Below are 17,820 nucleotides of genomic sequence, written 5' to 3'. Positions count from 1 at the left end.
CGTCCATGGAAAGAAACTGAAGCTGATAGTTTCATTTATTAATTTATTTTGGTGCAACTAACTTGAAAAGAAAAAAAAGAAAACAATTCTGCCTATTTTCATTTCTGTTCGTTATTCCTTAGAGCCATAAGCCCTAATTATGATTGTCTGAGGAATTAGATTTTCCTCTCAACACAAATATTGAAATAATAATATTGTCCATGTATTACAAGTGCTATGAAAGCTAATGATAAGGTTCTCCCAGATATCTGAAAGCAATGTTACAAATTCACAAAAGAACAAAATAGTAACAACAAATATGTTAAAACATGGTTGATGACAGATTAAAATACACTTGAGAATACACCCACATCAAGATCCTGGTTTACTAAGTACCTGTTACGGAATGGGCGTGGTGCTAGCAGCTGCACACACCAGTGAGAACTTGCGCTATTCTCAAGAAGCTGTCTAATGGAGGATTCTGGTAACATCAGGAGACCTCAAAACAGAGTCAAGTGCACATTCGTGAAAACCTGAGTTCAGAGCACAGCTCTCTGCCACTTACCTAGGACAATTTAGGTTAACTTCTCTTTGTCTTGGTTTCATCTTTAAAATGGGGATAACAGTGCCCAACTAATGTGACTGCAGGGTTAAATTAAGATCATGTACACCAGAGATAGTCACACTGTGTTCCTCAGAGCCCTAGGATTTCATAAACGTATTTATACAGAAATTTTGATTTATGCAATGTGATTAACACAGTCCTTGGCACATACTAGGTATTCCAAAATGTTTTTATTACTAACAAAATAAATAAAAAGTGCACCTAATTCAGGGAGTTCTGGAAGGCTTTCTAAGAAAGTTGATTCCTGAGTGAAAATCTGATGAAAAAGCAAGCAGGGCAAGAGGTAGAGAAAAGTGGTATCTGTAGGGTGTGTAAAAGGCCTGGAGGCCTAAAAGGAAGCAGGAAGCAGAATAAAAGCAATTCAGTAAAGAAAGGAGTCTTTCTCACCTTTTCTACCACCAAAGGCTAACTTAGATGGCAAAGGTATTACTGACAGCAAAGAGAATTCCATGGAAGGATACAGCCCTCAGCCAGAAAGTTGATGAAGCCACTCTACCAAGCTAGGTCATTCTTAGTATGTTAATGCCTTCCTATTTAGAGTAGAATTCTTTGCTCTTTTTCCACCAAGACCAGGACATAACAAAGGCTGTATTGACAAAAACAAAAACAACAACAAAAAAACAATGGCACAATCCATCACTGTGCTAACAGGTGGGTGCAGCTGGACCAAAAGAGAACTACACTAATTTCCTTAATCATCCTAAAATATGAGCTTTTTAATCATTCAAAGCTGTGAGCCTCTTGGCCCAGAATAAAGGCCAGTGCTGATCTAAAGAAATTCATCGTATAAATGCACATTTAGTTGCAGCCATCATTATAGGTTTTGCTTTTAAAAGCTTATTTTAGCATTGCTTCTGCATTCCAAATTCAAGCACTGTAGCTAACCTAATTTGGGCTTTGAGCATCAGCATGAAGACATCTGTACTTCTTACTAAACCATTATCATTAGTCCTACTTAGATGAAAAGCTACTTTACTTGGAACACTGCCTGTAGTTCATTGCCCTTGATGTAAGAACAGGAAGATTCTTCTCCACTTCAAACTCCTAGAATATCAGTTTGCATTCAGATTCCTAATCAAATCACCTTCCCTATCATAAGTATGTAAAATATTTATAGCCTACCTACTAATGAGGATAATTTAGGATTAAAATGCTCTCTTCAAAATGGTACCCAAATTCAACATTTCTATTCCATTTTTTTACAATATTAAAAATTCTATATTCAAAACTGATGTAACAGCCAAAATAAGAATACTGTCAAAAGAACACAAAAAGAGTGAAAATAAAAATATTCCTTATAACACATGATTCCATAAACCTTCAGGTCATTATTATATTTATTATAAAAATAATAAAATAACCTTACAAAATGATCTCTTTGGTTGTGATTTCTTACATTAAAAAATATAGCAAGCTTCAATAATGGAGGTTTAACCACAATTCGAAAACACACAGCATGTCTTCTCCTAAATACATATTCATACCAATGACTGGTACAACTGGATTCACAATTCTCATAAAAGTTTTTGAAATCTATTTCAACAGGGAGTGCCCTCAAAGGAAGATATAAATTAAAAAAAAAAATAAGGAAGATATAAATTAGTCTTCAAACTGGGATATGTATGCCCTAGGGATATATAACAACTTTCTAAGGGATAAGGAAGCTTGGACAATTTTAAAGGAAATCGATTTTCAGGGGCACTTGGGAGGCTCGGTCTGTTAAGCAGTTAAGCGTCTGACTTGATTTCAGCTCAGGTCATGATCTCACAATTGTCAGGTTGAACCCTGCCTCAGGCTCTGTGCTGACAGTGTGTGGAGCCCGCTTAGCACTCTCTCTCCCTTTCTCTGCCCACCCACCCCCCTAACTAGTGCACTCACTCTCTCAAAATAAAAAAATAAACAGAAGAAGAAGAAGAAGAAGAAGAAGAAGAAGAAGAAAAAGGAGAAGGAGGAGGAGAACAGGGAAGAAAGAAGAAGGAAAAAGGAAGAAGGAAGAAGAAGAAGAATCAATTTCAGATCATCAACTTTCTAAAGCAGAACACCAGGGCATCTCTTTTCACAACGACCCTTCACCAACCTCATAACTGAGGAGCATGCTTCCCACCCATCCAGAATCTTATTACTGCAAATTGTGCCAGGGTGTAAAAACTTCCAAAGCACCAAAGGCAGTTAAACACATGGGTACCCTGGCTGAGAAAGTAAATGAGTTAAACAACTAGGCGATGTAGCCTTTTGTAATTGAGATGGTTTGTAATCCTTTGCCTTCAACAATATCAAAAGCAGAACGAAGAGTGCTCGCCTAACAGATCATTAAAATAATGCTTGATTAAAAATATCTGTGTGATCTGGGGTCATAACTCAAGAGTTTAAAGAGCTTAGTGAAATTACTGTAACACAATTTCCACCATTTCCATCATCTTATCTCTATGAACAAAGGCATTTACATTTATAAAAATAAAAACATCAAACAAAAACCAGACGTAACTGTTGCTAAACCCTGTCTTCTCAAGCTGTAAGTAATATTTATCTAGGGAAATCTGAAATAATTTTTTGAAACAGTCTCATCATCTAATTAAGAAAAGAATTTTTGATGAATGTTGACTCATTACTTTTAATATTTATAAAAATGTACATTTAAATACATTTCATCATTTTTGTACTAATAGTAACAAGTTACTTCCAAAGAACTTTTCAAAATCTTTTAGAACTGCATTGTCTAACACCATTCCCGTTTGCCACATGTGACTATAACCCCTTAGAAGGTGGTAGCTAGTCCAAACTGAAATGTGCTTTAAAATATCCACTTTAAAGACATTCTAAGAAAATTAGAATGCAAAATACTTCATTAATAACTTTTATTTTGATTACATGCTGAAATAATATTTTGGATGTATTGGGCTACAATGTACTACTAAAAGTAATCTCAACTGTGTTTTTCTACCTTTTTTAAATGAGTACCTAAAAATGTAAAATTTTATGTACACTTCATATTATATTTCTACTGGACAGAACTTATAACCAATGATACAAAAAATGGTTTTAAATGTGTATATTTTTGTTGCTTAAAAGTATGACAAGGTATCAATACAAGATTCTTAAGTATGAAAGTAACAATAAAAAATGTTTGTTATTGGCTTATCAGGATTCATGTTATCTGACAGATTTGTGTTTATAAAATGCTGCAGTTGTGTTCAAAATTATCTGCTAGTATTTAGCTAGAAAAAAAAAATGCTATTACATTGATTCCCTCAGCTAAAACTTCCATTCTTCTACATACTGTCCTGATTTTCAGGCTTCCAAAGTCTGCAAACTCAATCTTACATTTCTCCCCATGTACTTTAAGTATTTTGTAATACATGGCTATTTCAGAGTTGTCAATTACTGAAAGAAAAGCACACTACCTGGATAAGCGCACTGCAGCAGAGCTATTGATTTGCCTCCAGGAGCTGCACACAGATCCAGAACCTTCTCCCCATCTCTTAACTCCAGAGCCAACACTGGGAGAAGAGAGGCGGCATTCAGGAGATAGTATTTTTTTAGATTTCCAATTTGGTGTCTTTCTGAAGGCATTCTGTCTGGAGTTCTATTAAGGTAACACTTCATTGATTTGGGATAGTAGGGTAAAGATCCTTGAAGGAGTGTGTGATAGCCCTTTAAACGTAAATCTTTTTCCAGTTCAAAAGAATAATTGAATCGGTTAAGAAGGACAGCATATTGCCAGCATGATGGTGTTATTAGTATATCCCTAGAAATAGAAAAACAAATAAACATTAGTATTACAGACACCGATATAATTTTGTAAGTATTGAGTGAATGGGGTCTTAGTCTACACTTACCTGTGTTTTTTTTCAGAGTCAGGGCTATTACCATCAACTTTGCCCTTTTGCGTCAGACTATATGGCTCAGTCTACTGGTGTTATGACATCCTGCCTTTATTTAAAACTTTGGCATTTTATTCATCATAGGTTTTCTTTCTTTTGCATCAATTGTGCCCATTAAGGAATCATTTATTTTGATTATTGGGTTTTAGGGGCCCCTTAATATCTGCATCAGAAAGGAATGCCTCCTATGCCTCAGCCTAGTCCCTTCCTGCAGAACATCTTGCCAAAAACACGTCTGTTTTTACATACCTCTGAACACATCAAAATAGATGTCAGTCTATCACTCTGCACAAGGAAGGGTTTTTCATAAAGACAAAATTTAAAACCTGAGACTGCTAATATTGGAAGGAAAAATACTATCATTAAAGAGTGTTTAAAGGAGTGAGTGTTAAAGTCTTCCTCTCATGAAATCAAAGTATGGAAAACTAACTATAGTCAACTCTATCGTAACAGAGTTAATGAGGCGCTCAATGGCTCAGATGATACAAAACCAAGGATGATTTAAAAATCATGCCACCCACCCCCGCCCCCCACACACACCTCCACCAGCAGATTTTACCTTCCTAATTTCTTATTCAGTCCAATATCTAGATCTCTTAACAGTCACAAGCTCACATCAACTGACAGATGATACAGCAGGAAATATTTAATTTATTTACAAGCTGACCTTTCTAGCTGAGTTATTTGGGAGCCTCATTAACCATGGTCAATTAAATAAATTCCAGCTGCTACTCACCCTGGAGTTGCCTATGTGAGAAATGGCTGGATTGAAATGTAACACCTGCGACTGGAATTGTGCCATGTGAATTTCAACTGGGGACTAATATGTGAAACTGCTTTCTCCTTCACTGCCTCTTACTATGATGGTGCATCATCATAGGACCCAGTACCTGTTTTAGGAATTCTGGAGGATGACAGCCTCTTTTTTTCTTTTTTTTTTTTAACATTTTATTTTTTGAGAGAGAGAGAGAGAGTGTGTGTGTGTGAGTGGGAGGTGCAGAGAGAGGGAGACACAGAATCTGAAGCAGGCACCAGGCTCTGAGCAGAGCCTGACGCGGGGCTCGAACCCACGAACCGCGAGATCATGACCTGAGCTGAAGTCGGACACTTAACCGACTGAGCCACCCAGGCGCCCAGCCTCTTTTTTTAAGAACATGCTTTGCAAACTTTAGCATGCATCCAGTGTCTATAAAAGACTGCTGAGCCCTACCCAAGGGCTTTCTGATTCAGTGGGTCGGAGATGCGACCTGAGAATTTGCATTTCTAGCAAGCTCTCAAGTGAGAATGATGTTGCCAATCTTCGGGGCCATACTTTGGGAACCAATGCATTAAAATGGACCCAAAAGGGAAATCTGTGAACGTCACTGCTGTAACTCTTACTTCAGTACATCCTAATCTTACCCTCCAAACTGGATGAAAATCTACTCACAGTTTTGAATCACAGTAACAGAGAAATAAGGGTCAGAAACATAATTCATACAGATTGGAGTGGCTTGGCTGACATGTGTCCATCTCTTTAGCTAACAAAGGTAGGTCACTTTCAACTGGTTAATATCTGACAGAGCAAATCTTTATTCCCTTTTTTTTCTTAAGAATTTCCAAAGTGATTTTAGAATGTTTATTCTTTCAGATGAACTTCAGAAATCAGTGTGTCAGTTAATAATTTATAAAATATCTGCGAACATAGAAACTTTGACTGGGATTATATTAAATGTACTAAATTTGGGAAGAATTAACACCCTTATTGCAGTTACTCTCCACACTGAACTATATGTTTATGCATTTATTCACATTTTCTTTTAGATTCCTTAGTATAAAGGTTATTAATCTTGCATATTTCTTTTCAACCTTATTGTACATAAAAGGACAGTTAGTTTAGGAATGCTAGTTATTTTCATATATTATACAGTATGCTAAATCTTGAAGGATAAGGAGGAATTAGTTACAGGACAAAATGAGAAAGAAGTTCAAGGGCAAAGGCAATAGCACATGCACAGGCACATTCCCATTTGGGGAATTAAAAGTAGTTTAGAGGCGCCTGGGTGTATCAGCTGGTTGAGTGTCCAACTTCAGCTCAGGTGGAGATCTCACAGTGTTTAAGTTCGAGGCCTGCATCAGGCTCACTGTTGTCAGCGCAGAATCCGCTTCAGATCCTCTGTCCCTCTCTTTCTCTGCTCCTTCCCCACTCCCACTCTCTCAAAGATGAATAAACATTAAAAAAAAAAAAAAAACAGTCTAGTGTGGTTTATGGAAGATTATATGGGTCAAGTATAAGATGATAAAGTTTTAAAATTTTATCCTGTATGTGATGGGCAGTTATTGAAGGACTTTGGGAAGACAGCCTCACTGGATTTAAAAACACACACTTATGGCAGGATGAGGCAGGAAATCTTCAGAAATTGTCCTCATTCTTTAACAACTAGATAAAACAAGAACTTGCTTAAACAAATTTTCTTGGGAATGCAAGCTGGTCAGCCACTCTGGAACAGTATGGAGGTTCCTTCTAAAAATAGAACTACCCTACGACCCAGCAACTGCACTACTAGGCATTTATCCAAGGGATACAGGTGTGCTGTTTCAAAGCGACACATGTACCCCAATGTTTATAGCATCACTATCAACAATAGCCAAATTATGGAAAGAGCCCAAACGTCCATCGATGGATGAATGGATAAAGACATGGTATATATATGTATATATATATGTGTGTGTGTGTGTGTGTGTGTGTGTGTGTACACACAGATACATACATACACATACACATGTGTATATGTATATATACACATACATACAAACATACATAGTGGAGTATTATTCAGCAGTCAAAAAGAATGAAATCTTGCCATTTGCAACTACATGGATGGAACTGGAGGGTATTATGCTAAGTGAAATTAGAGCAAGACAAAAATCATATGACTAAATTTACTCATATGAGGACTTTAAGAGACAAAACAGATGAACATAATGGAAGGGAAACAAAAATAATATAAAAGCAGGGAGGGGGACAAAACAGAAGAGACTCATAAATATGGAGGACAAACTGAGGGTTACTGGAGGGGTTGTGGGAGGGGGGATGGGCTAAATGGGTAAGGGGCACTAAGGAATCTACTCCTGAAATCATGTATGCTAACTGATTTGGATGCAAATTTAAAAAAAATTAAAAATAAAACAAGTTTAAAAATAAGTAAATATTCTGATTCCTCCTAACATACACCCTGCCCTACTGAACTACTTGAAGTTCCTGGAACATGTTGTCTTTAGCCTTTACTGGTCTCAGGATAAACTGCTCTCTCTGCCTAGAATGACCCTTCCTCTGACCTACAATGACCCACCTGTAGCCTGGTTGACTCCCCTACTCTCTGCTGAGGGGGGTGGTTTAGGATTTCTCTCCCCAGGGAAGCCTTTCTACCCACAACCCAACTAACCTGCTCCACCTCACCCTGATACTAATAATAAAAATACTGATTATATACTTACAACATGCATTTTGCATGCTTACCCCATGTAACTATCACTACCGTGAAGAGGAGCTATGATACCCATTTTAGAACTTAGGTAACTAAAACTTTCAGAAATTCGGCAACTTACCCAAAGCTACATCACTACTAACCAGAAGTACCTGGTTCAAAAATCTGGCTGACATAGTGTGAGATCTGGTACTGCAGCATTAGTGGCATACCACAGGGAGAGACAGAGAATTTGCACCTAACCCTCACTTAGTGTCAGCGCCGTGGCCTGCCATCACTTCTAACACTGGGGAACAGCCTGACGCACACTGCCCTGAGGACCCGATATGTGACCACTCGATGAACGGGCTACTCAGGCTGGTGCTTCCTAGCCCTGAGAAAACAAAACTGCCTATTAATGTAGATCTCAGCTCCCCCTGCACCCAGCTACCAGTGGCGTTCCTCCCTCCGGCATGGGCATATGCGTGCGCACACATACACACACGCGCACACATACACACACGCGCACACACACACACACACACAAACAATTCTCCAGTGCTTGTGATGGCAGGATGATGCCCCTGAGGCTGGCATGCCAATGGCTACTCAAGTCCAAAACTCTAACTGGATGGGCAAGTAACCCATCAGACAGTGGAGGGGGTGTACATTAGAGGACTCAAGAAGACATTCTCCACTCTCAAGATTCATGAGGAGTCTGAAGCTGTTCCACTTACTGGTCTTCAATGACAGAAATTCAAGTACATCAGCAGCCAGATGAACTGGGACCCACAAGATGAGTGACCTGCAAATGTTTTGCTCGTACCTCCAACTGACACCATTTTGAAAAAAACTATGTACCCTCTGGCACACTTTAAGTTGACATCAAAATCTTCACCACATGTTTAAGAATATAATTTCCAGCATACTATAAAAATTGACATTTTAAAATATAAATTATACCACTTTTTAAAATGTATCCAATGGAACCTAAATACCAGAGTGATTTTGAAACCCATCATTGTCCATTTAAAAATTCATGGACTGACTCTTCTTAAACAGGTGAAAATTTTACAGCTCCTTTTTCTATTTACATTCTATTTCCCCATATCACTTTATCCTAATACATTTTCGTGCTTGAAATCTTTTATTGCCTTATTGTACTTCTCTGCTACACACACACACACAAAGTGTATATATACTAAATTTGTTTTCCTTGTGGCCTAAATCTCTGTTAAAATGGAAACTTGTTAGAGCTGTCAATACAAAATTGATCAAAATAACCTATTACTGATTTGATAATAATTAAACATAAAAAGAAAAGGTGAGGGGTGCCTGGGTGGCTCAGTTGGTTAAGCATCCGACTCTGGATCTCGATTCAGATCATAGTCTCATGGTATATGAGCCCTGCATAGGGCTCTGGCACTGACAGCATGGGGACTGCTTGGAATTCTCTCTTCCTCTTTCTCTAATGCTACCCCACTCATGCTCTCTCTAAATAAATAAACTTAAAAAAAAATTTTTTTTAAAGAAAGGAAAAGTGATAGGAAATGGATCTCAATGAAATGAGCTTCACCTGCCCCCATACATCCAGAGATGAATATTACCTAGTGCTATACTGAGTCAGGGTTCAAATCAATTTTATTCCTATTTTGTTTTCACAAAGGTTGATAAAAAAACTTCACTTACATAAATGGGTGGGAATTTAATGTTTTCCTATAGCAGTATCTCCCCTTTTGACTTGTATTTCTTCCTGAGTAATTTTCCCAAATTATTTAATGACCTATCTTCAAAAATACTTTAAATGATCTGTTAATTGACAACTCAATTGGAGCTCCTTACTTTTGTTAAAAGCAAACCTTGGAAACCACAGTGACCTGTCAAAGATTTGTTAGTCATTAGTCATTTACTTTCTAAACCCTTACAATGACATTCCAACAGCCTCTGGCATGTGGAGGTGTTGACACCCTGGAAAAATGCAATGTGCAAGAGTCAGGATGGTTAAAGTGTGTCTTTTTTTTGTAAAGTGGGAGAAAGACAGTAACAGAAAGGCAGGTTTTGAAAGGAGAGTAAATACTCTCTTAGGCACATAAGGAAACTGGTTTTCTGAAAGAGCATACATGAAAACTGAGAATCTAGAAGTTGATTGCTGTAACTTGCCTGTGCCCAAATATCCCTTGAAAAATTATATAATGTATTATTTTATAATTATTTGATTTATACATTGATATTATTTTCATTCAATTTTTTTGTGAGTTCTTCTTACTGTTCTATTCTCCACTCTACCTTCCTACCTAATGATGAGGATGAAAAATCATTTTATCTAGGTATTGCTAAGCAAAATTAGTATAACCCTGCCAATTACAAAATCAATTAAATTTTTATGGTTAAAAAAATTAAAATCCCTTTTATGGGGAGGCTGGGTGGCTCAGTCAGTTAAGCACCAGATTCTTGATTTCAGCTCAGGCCATGATCTCACGGTTCCTAAGATGAGCCCCATTCAGGCTCTGACAGTGCAGAGCCTGCTTGGGATTCTCTCTCCTACTCTCTGCCCCTCCCACCCCCACCCCACATACACGTATGCTCTCTCTCAAAATAAAGAAATATTTTTAAACATAAAAAAAAAAAACCTTTTGTTTTATTACTATTGGTATCCACTAGAAGGTGGTCATTCAATCATTTTAAAAGTCTGGTTTAGAAATGAATGAATTCATGGATTCATTTAAGAGCATCTAAGTATGCTTGAGACTTTTATTTTTATTCTTCAGAGATTCTAATGATGAACTGACCACCTACTGTTTCTTGCCATTGTTTTCTTAGTATCTCTCATAGAAGGGTAATCTATGTCCATATTTGTTATCTACAGTACCTCAGATAGGAAGTCCTGAGTGAAGGTTTGTATTTCTGGTAAAGACCAGCAAAAGGATGAAAATGCTGCATATCTACTCCCTTGTATCAGGAGATGTGTGCACATACTCCCAGGGCTGGGACTCCAGACCCTTCACAGCAGCACATGCGGTAAGAGGAAAAGGCATGGATTTTAAAATCACAGGCCTGAATTGGCCATTAAAATTGGTACTTTCTAACTTCCGAATTTTAAAGGGGCTAAAAGTTATTACTTCACAGGAATTTGCACAAATTAAAGTTGAATATTTGTGTAAAGCCAACATAAGGAACAAAATAAGAAATACAGACACTAGTTCATTTCTGTTTTCCCCAACCATCCCACTCTATTCCCTTCACAGATTCTGGTAATGGAATCTGGTTATATAATACCTTTTCCCCCATATGTGAATTATGTGAACTCTGGATTAATGAGAAGAGTGTCTAAATAAAAAAAATATATATTTTACAGACATGCCAGACTTAACTGAGGCTCTTTTGTTTTGCTTTCTACAAAGCACACACAAAATTTCCAAAGTTCATGTAAAGATTTCCAAGTAATCCTCTCCTCATATATATTTGAAGGCAGAATGAATATACATATATATTTCATTCATTCATCCGTATTTTATATATATATACATACATACATATATATATATATACACACATACACACATACATATATATATATATATATAAAATCCATCTTTGTATCCCAATACTTAGCACAATGCCTGGTTTATTAAACACTAAATTGTGAGTAAGTAGATGAATTGCTCAAGTCTCAAGGTATTGGTTCTTCAAGACCCTCCCTTGTTGGGAGACAACTTAATAAATTATGACAATACAATCTTGAAAGAATTATAATAGCTCTATCAACAAAATGCAATGGAAACACAAAGGCAGAACTAATTTTGTCAAGGGTATATGAGACAGCCTGATGGAGGACCGGGTAATAACAGTAATAGTAATAAAAATAATGCAGGGGCGCCTGGGTGGCGCAGTCGGTTAAGCGTCCGACTTCAGCCAGGTCACGATCTCGCGGTCCGTGAGTTCGAGCCCCGCGTCAGGCTCTGGGCTGATGGCTCGGAGCCTGGAGCCTGTTTCCGATTCTGTGTCTCCCTCTCTCTCTGCCCCTCCCCTGTTCATGCTCTGTCTCTCTCTGTCCCAAAAATAAATAAAAAACGTTGAAAAAAAATTAAAAAAAAAAAAATAATGCTATCACGTATTGAGGGTTTACAGTTTGTCAAATAATATTCTAAGCACTGTGTATGTATAGGAAATCATTTTATCTTCCCAAATAATTATTCGAGATAGATCCTATTTTACACATTAGGATAGTGAGGCAGAGATGTTAAGTAACTCACCTAGGTCATATGCTACAAGATACAGAGGTAGGATTGAAACCCATACTTTAACCACTGTACAGAGGGAAAAAGGAGAGTGTCATTCCTTGCAGAGGGAATAGCATATCCGATCCCAAAGGGATGAAGGAGCCTGTCTACCAGGAGAATGTATTTAGTACAAACAGAATGCTGCAGACAGCAGGGGAGCAGAGGAGGCGTGTACTCCAGGGGTGGCCCAATGGCACACGATGGCAATGAGAAGCAGCACCACACAGAGGGTAAAACTAACTCCCAAGGCTCTTTCAAACATAAGCTGTGTATTACTGGGCAAGTTAAGTAACCTCTATCTGTCTCGGCTTTCCTATCTGTAAAATGTCAATAGTAATAACTACCTCAGAAGGCTGTACAGAGGATTGTTAGTATTTGAAAAGTGATTAGAATATTGCCTGGAGTATCATGCCATAAAGCAGCTGCTAACAAGCCAACAGATAAATACTAAAGGTAGGAGACTATGGAAAGAAGCTAATGTAATAGGCCAAGTAAGAAATGATGAAGGCCTAACTAAACAGTAATAGAGGGGATAAAAATGAAATCCAAATTAAGAAATTTCTCAGGAAGAAGCAAAAGCTGGGCATTTCAATTTTGATGGAGGCAGGGTAGTGGTGTATGGGAGTACATAGTTTGGGAGCCCCCAAGACCGATTAAAGTCAGTCCAGGTAAGAGACACGTGGTGTAGAGCGCAGGAAAGATCAAAGCGTGAAGGTTTCGGCTGTCCTTTCCAGGGGAATCACGGACGAGGACAACTTTTCCCTGCAACAACATGTGTCAATATGTTGTACTGCCAAGTAGGAAGGCTCACCCGAGCCTTGGAGTGTAGATTTTACTGGGGTTCAGTCACACAAACATGATCAATTGGCTAATCGTTAGTCTCCAGCTCCTCTGGAGGTCGCAGGTCAGAGGGCGAGCTGATACCATGGCCCACAGCCGCCACCATAAACCACAGTTAGACTTTCCAGTGTGGCCTAGTCCCCTGGGTATACAAAGACACTCTCAGGCGGGACATTCCAAGGGCTTACAGATAACCTCCAAGGAGCTGAGGGCAAATGCCAAACTTATTTTTGATTCAGGTTCATTCTGTACCTTGAAGGTGTGGAGGAGAAGAAACATATTAATGGTGACACCTTCAGTTGAGATAAGATATGCAAGCAGCAAATGACAACACAGATTTGGAAGGGAAAAATAACACGCTTTTGAGATTGCCTAGTATGAAACCAAGTGAAGTCACCAGAATATACTGAGGACTACGGAACAAAGTTTGTGGAGGACCGCAAAGCTTGAGATGGCAGCATATTGAGGGAAGTTTAAAGTCCTACCATGAATGGGCTTACCTGAAGGGTAACATGTAGGCAACAAACACAGCAAAACTTGAACACACTGTAAACAACTTTAAAGGATTCTCAAAGGGTGACTTGTTTAAAAAAAAAAAAAAAAGCTATTACAAAACAATAAAATTTAAATAAATATTAAATCTTCCCCACTATCTAAATCTGTTAGATAAGAAAGGAAACAAAAAATGTTGAGTAAATTTCTAGGCAGAGGACAAAAATGCACTCACCTTTCCCTGGAAGTAAACAGACTCTGCAAGCATGATACCATGTCTTCCAAATAAAAGTTAAAGAAACCAAAAATATTTGTTTTTATTTCCCCATGCCATCTTCCATGCTCAGACCATTTTCTAAACTCAGCCTTTATTTTGCCCATGGCAAATTTAGCACATTTATGCAAAACTTAAATTACCATGAAAACCCAATAAAAAGACAGATGAAGCAGAAGGCACAGCTAATTAGATGGATTTGAGGTTCATTGCTCATTTTGTTTAGGGTCAAACAATAATTTATAAATCTGTCTGAGCACATTAAATAGAAAAATAACTCATTACAGGGTAGGAGGAGCCAGACTACTATAGTCTGAAAACAATATACCTTTCAAAATCTTTTTTTTTTTTTAAATCATCCATATATGCCTAATTACACCCCAGGTGTGCAAATAGGGATTAGCAGTGGGAGTTCTTGAACCAGAAAGACTGGACACAAATCCCTGCTCTGGTTTTATCAGGTGGGAAACGGGAAACCTCAGAGCTTTGTTCTAAGGATCACACAGAGTCAATATCATCTGGTACATAATAAACATACAGTAGGTGTGTGGTTATTTGGATATAGTACGTTAAGTAACTTTGCACGCCAAAAACATAATGAATTTATTGCACTTCACTCTCGTTCTTTCCTCTTTCTCTGTGCCAGAAGACACCCATTTAAAATCTACTTTTGAAATAAAAACCACAATTATCAACGACTTTTTCATATTCTAGCATTTACAAGTTTCTAAAACAGCGTCATCTGTCCTAAAATGGTCTCAGAACAGCCTCAGACTTTACCATCAGTCACTGTGTAATCTGTTTTAAAAAACGCTTAAAGCTATCGTTTGTAAATGAGAAATTGTTAGAGTTGATCCAACAAGAGATTAAGACAACAATGCAACCAAATTCCATTGTTTACAGCCACAGAACTTCTTCTTTTCCCTGAGCAAAACGTGTTGAGCTTTTGCCCCTGGCTTCAGAACTAGCGGATCTTCTTTCAGGCTAAACTGCCTGGTTCCTTTTGCTGAGATAACGCCTGTGAAGTCCCAAGGCCTGGCTTCTCCTCAGGCCTTTGCTGGCACCCTCAGGCTCTGTTAAATAAGACAAGGTACTCCTGCCTATTTCTATCAGGATATTTGCAAAATTAGTAATTTATAAACTATGAACACCAGACTGCAAGCAAATTAGACACGGGGACTGTCTTGCGCTTTGTACACCACAGAGCACGGGATATACTATATAAGAACTCAATGTAAAGAAGCCATGGAGTAACACTCTGACCAAAGGTAAAACTCACTAAACACACAAATCAAACTTCTATCCATGAAATGTTTGTTTTCCATAATACATTTAAAGAATCTGTGTATGTGTGTGTGTGCACGTGTGTTCAAAACATAGCCAGACATGGACACGGGGAAGACATAGGATTATCAAATAAAGTCACTCTAGCTAAGACAGAGCAGTGCTAGCTGTAAATAGGTTGTTTCTTCTGAATTCAGAAGCCAGACAAAAGTTTTCAGATTTTTCTGCTACAGAATTAATTTTGTCAAACTGGTGGGCATTCTTGTTTCAAAGATCAAAACAGTTGCTCAAGCAAGGGCATAACAATTTTTTTCTTACTATCACTACAAAGTTTTCTTTCTCCCCTTTCCATTTTCCTACGATTCCATCTATCTCTTCCTAGTTCTTTCCTTCTCTAGCCCCTGTAGGAAAAAGAAAGCCAGGTTTAGATTCTTTCACCCCTTATCCTCACAGCACCCCCCCCAAAAGGGTTTATTTGTGTTCTATCATAGGCATCAAGAGATATATTACACTAACCTTATTGTATTCCAGGCATCTCCAAGTTCTTTGGAATACTGTTTTTCAAAATGATCCAATACAACTTTGCAAATTTGTTTTGCAAGCTTCCTCTCTGATTTTGTTTTCAGCTATAACAAGAAAACGTTGCTGACACAATCTAATATTACAAATTTATTCAACTTCAAATTAACACAGTTATTTTCTTAAGAACATGTTTTAAAATAATAACTAGTTCTTGCAAGGGAGCAGTACCTCAAATGCAACAAAACTGTATTATGACATGCTATTTATGAAAAAGGAGGGTGTCTTCAAATAATTATTGCTCAAATGGAAAACAAAGGTTAAAGAATTAGTGGCATTAACAAAAGCTGTGTTAAAGGAACAAAATTAAATAAGCCAATCTAGGTGTTAACATTAGGGGAAACTGGGTGAAAAGCATATGGAAGTCTGTATTATCTTTGCAACTTTTGTAAAGTGTTCTAAAACAAAAGAGCTTATTTCGGGGGGAAAAAAAAAGTCACTCGATTCCTGTGGAAACTTCCTTGCAATTGGATTTCACTTACTCATCCAAACTTAATCGAGGGCTTGGTACGTAACATCGTTCTAAGCTCCCAGGACAGAACAGTGATAGTCTCAGCCCTTGAGGAGCTTGCATTGTGTTCAAAGCTGAGGGGTGTAGGTCATAAAGTTTGAAGACTGGATTGCAGACAAGTTACTTGGGGTGCAGGGGAGTCTTGGGAGAAAACGACTGAGAACGCTCACGAGAAGGCATCAGAGCATTCAGCATCATTATAGGGCTTTGGACAGTGAAGCCAGAGAAACCAACAGCTCGCGAAGTCCCCCCATCCCGACCCCCACCCTCGCCGAGGCGCCCAGCTGGGTCCCAGCCCTCACCCGGGTCAACATTATCCCGCTGGGAGATGCCAAACAAGAGGTCTAACCATCCAGCATCCAAAACCTCCAGGAAACCAAAAGCACAGCCTCACGCGCGAGCTTCACCCGCATTCGCTTCCAACCCTCACTTTTCCGGTTCAACTTCCCGCGAGATACTGCTTTGCCTGCGTTATAGAAATCTCGCCAAAAAGATCCCGCGAGAGGCACGCGCGAAGTTCCTTCCTCGGGAGGCAGGTAAAGGCCTTACTTACTCCCAGGGGCGTGGCTAGATCCTGGGGCGGAGCCTTGAGAGGCCAGAGCTTCAAGTTGAACCTTTCACATTAAACGGATTGCTGTGTGCTTGCCGCTCAGTTTAAAAAAAAAAAAAAAGACGAAAGAAAGAAAAGGAAAAGGTGTCTTTGTTACTGTTAGGATTTGTATAATGATCATTGTTGAAAAATGTTCTCAGGAGCTAAGCTAGTTACTGCATTAATCTACCAAGTTTGATGACCCTCACACTTAGCTCAGATATTCAGAACTCAGGGTAAAAGGGATGGATATGATGAAGAAATTAAGGCACCTATTTCCTCGAGATGGTCAATTGGGATAATCTCTTTTAACAGGGAGGGTTAAATTATTAACTGAAATACGGTAAAGCATTTAGCACAAAGAGGAGGAAACAGTAAATGCCCAAATGTTAGCTGCTGCTATGTATTCTCTTCACTCTCATGATCTTCGAGAGTGTTATCATCACGTTCTGATACCAAATGCCTCAAGACCAAGATGACCCTACACACTAGCCTCCCACCCACTTTTACTAGGGGCAGTGTTACTGGTTCTGAGGAAGGTTTTACACCCAGTTTATTTGCTCTTTTAGTGTTACTATTCAGTTGCTCCCTTGTAACAGCAATCAACAATTCATCAGGAAATCAGGGCTTCATATGGTCCCTGGTATCTAATGAGCATCATCATTTTGAGACCTCTGATGCTCAAAATGTCAGTATAGGCATATATCACAAGTATAAATCCTAGCACAGTGTAAAATGAAAATTTTTATCACCTCTAATGTGATTAGAAGCTTAATATATTTACTTATTTACACATCCCCCCTTTTTAAATCTAATAATGCATATGAATTCATATTCTAAAAATACATTTAGATTTGGTGCAGAAGAAAATTATAGTATTGAGCCAAGTGATTAAATGCAGTTTGTTGTGTAGGGAAAAGTCATTAGTCTACCTTTCAGCCTCTATATTTGAGATTTTATATTTTTTCTGTGCTCATTACAGAATCCTGCATCTAATGAATTAATGTGGTAGTATATTTGCAAAATAGACATTGTCAAGA

At 38.2% G+C, this 17,820-nt stretch overlaps 1 protein-coding gene across 3 annotated transcripts in view; it reads right to left on the bottom strand.

The window, feature by feature from the left end:
• NSUN3 (NOP2/Sun RNA methyltransferase 3) overlaps positions 1-17,450 on the bottom strand; it is a 60,930-nt gene extending 43,480 nt beyond the window's left edge. The window contains exons 1-3 of one of the 3 annotated variants that reach the window (XR_009612394.2): positions 16,494-17,449; positions 15,618-15,727; positions 4,006-4,349 (exon numbers count right to left, since the gene is read on the bottom strand). Coding sequence is in view for 2 of the 3 variants with exons in the window: in XM_060640208.3 (XP_060496191.1) it covers positions 4,006-4,349; positions 15,618-15,727; positions 16,494-16,505 (466 nt within the window). In the remaining variant the exon portion in view is untranslated. Of the gene's footprint in view, positions 1-4,005; positions 4,350-15,617; positions 15,728-16,493 lie in introns of all 3 variants that reach the window. The other 2 variants (XM_078452916.2, XM_060640208.3) reach the window with 2 other exon arrangements.
• Positions 17,451-17,820: the final 370 nt, after the last annotated feature.

The sequence above is a fragment of the Panthera onca genome, chromosome C2 (assembly GCF_046562875.1).
Source record: "Panthera onca isolate mPanOnc1 chromosome C2, mPanOnc1 haplotype 2, whole genome shotgun sequence".
NCBI classification, from domain to species: Eukaryota; Metazoa; Chordata; class Mammalia; order Carnivora; family Felidae; genus Panthera; species Panthera onca.
Note: the sequence above shows the minus strand (reverse complement) of the source record. Positions and strands in the feature narration are given on the sequence as shown.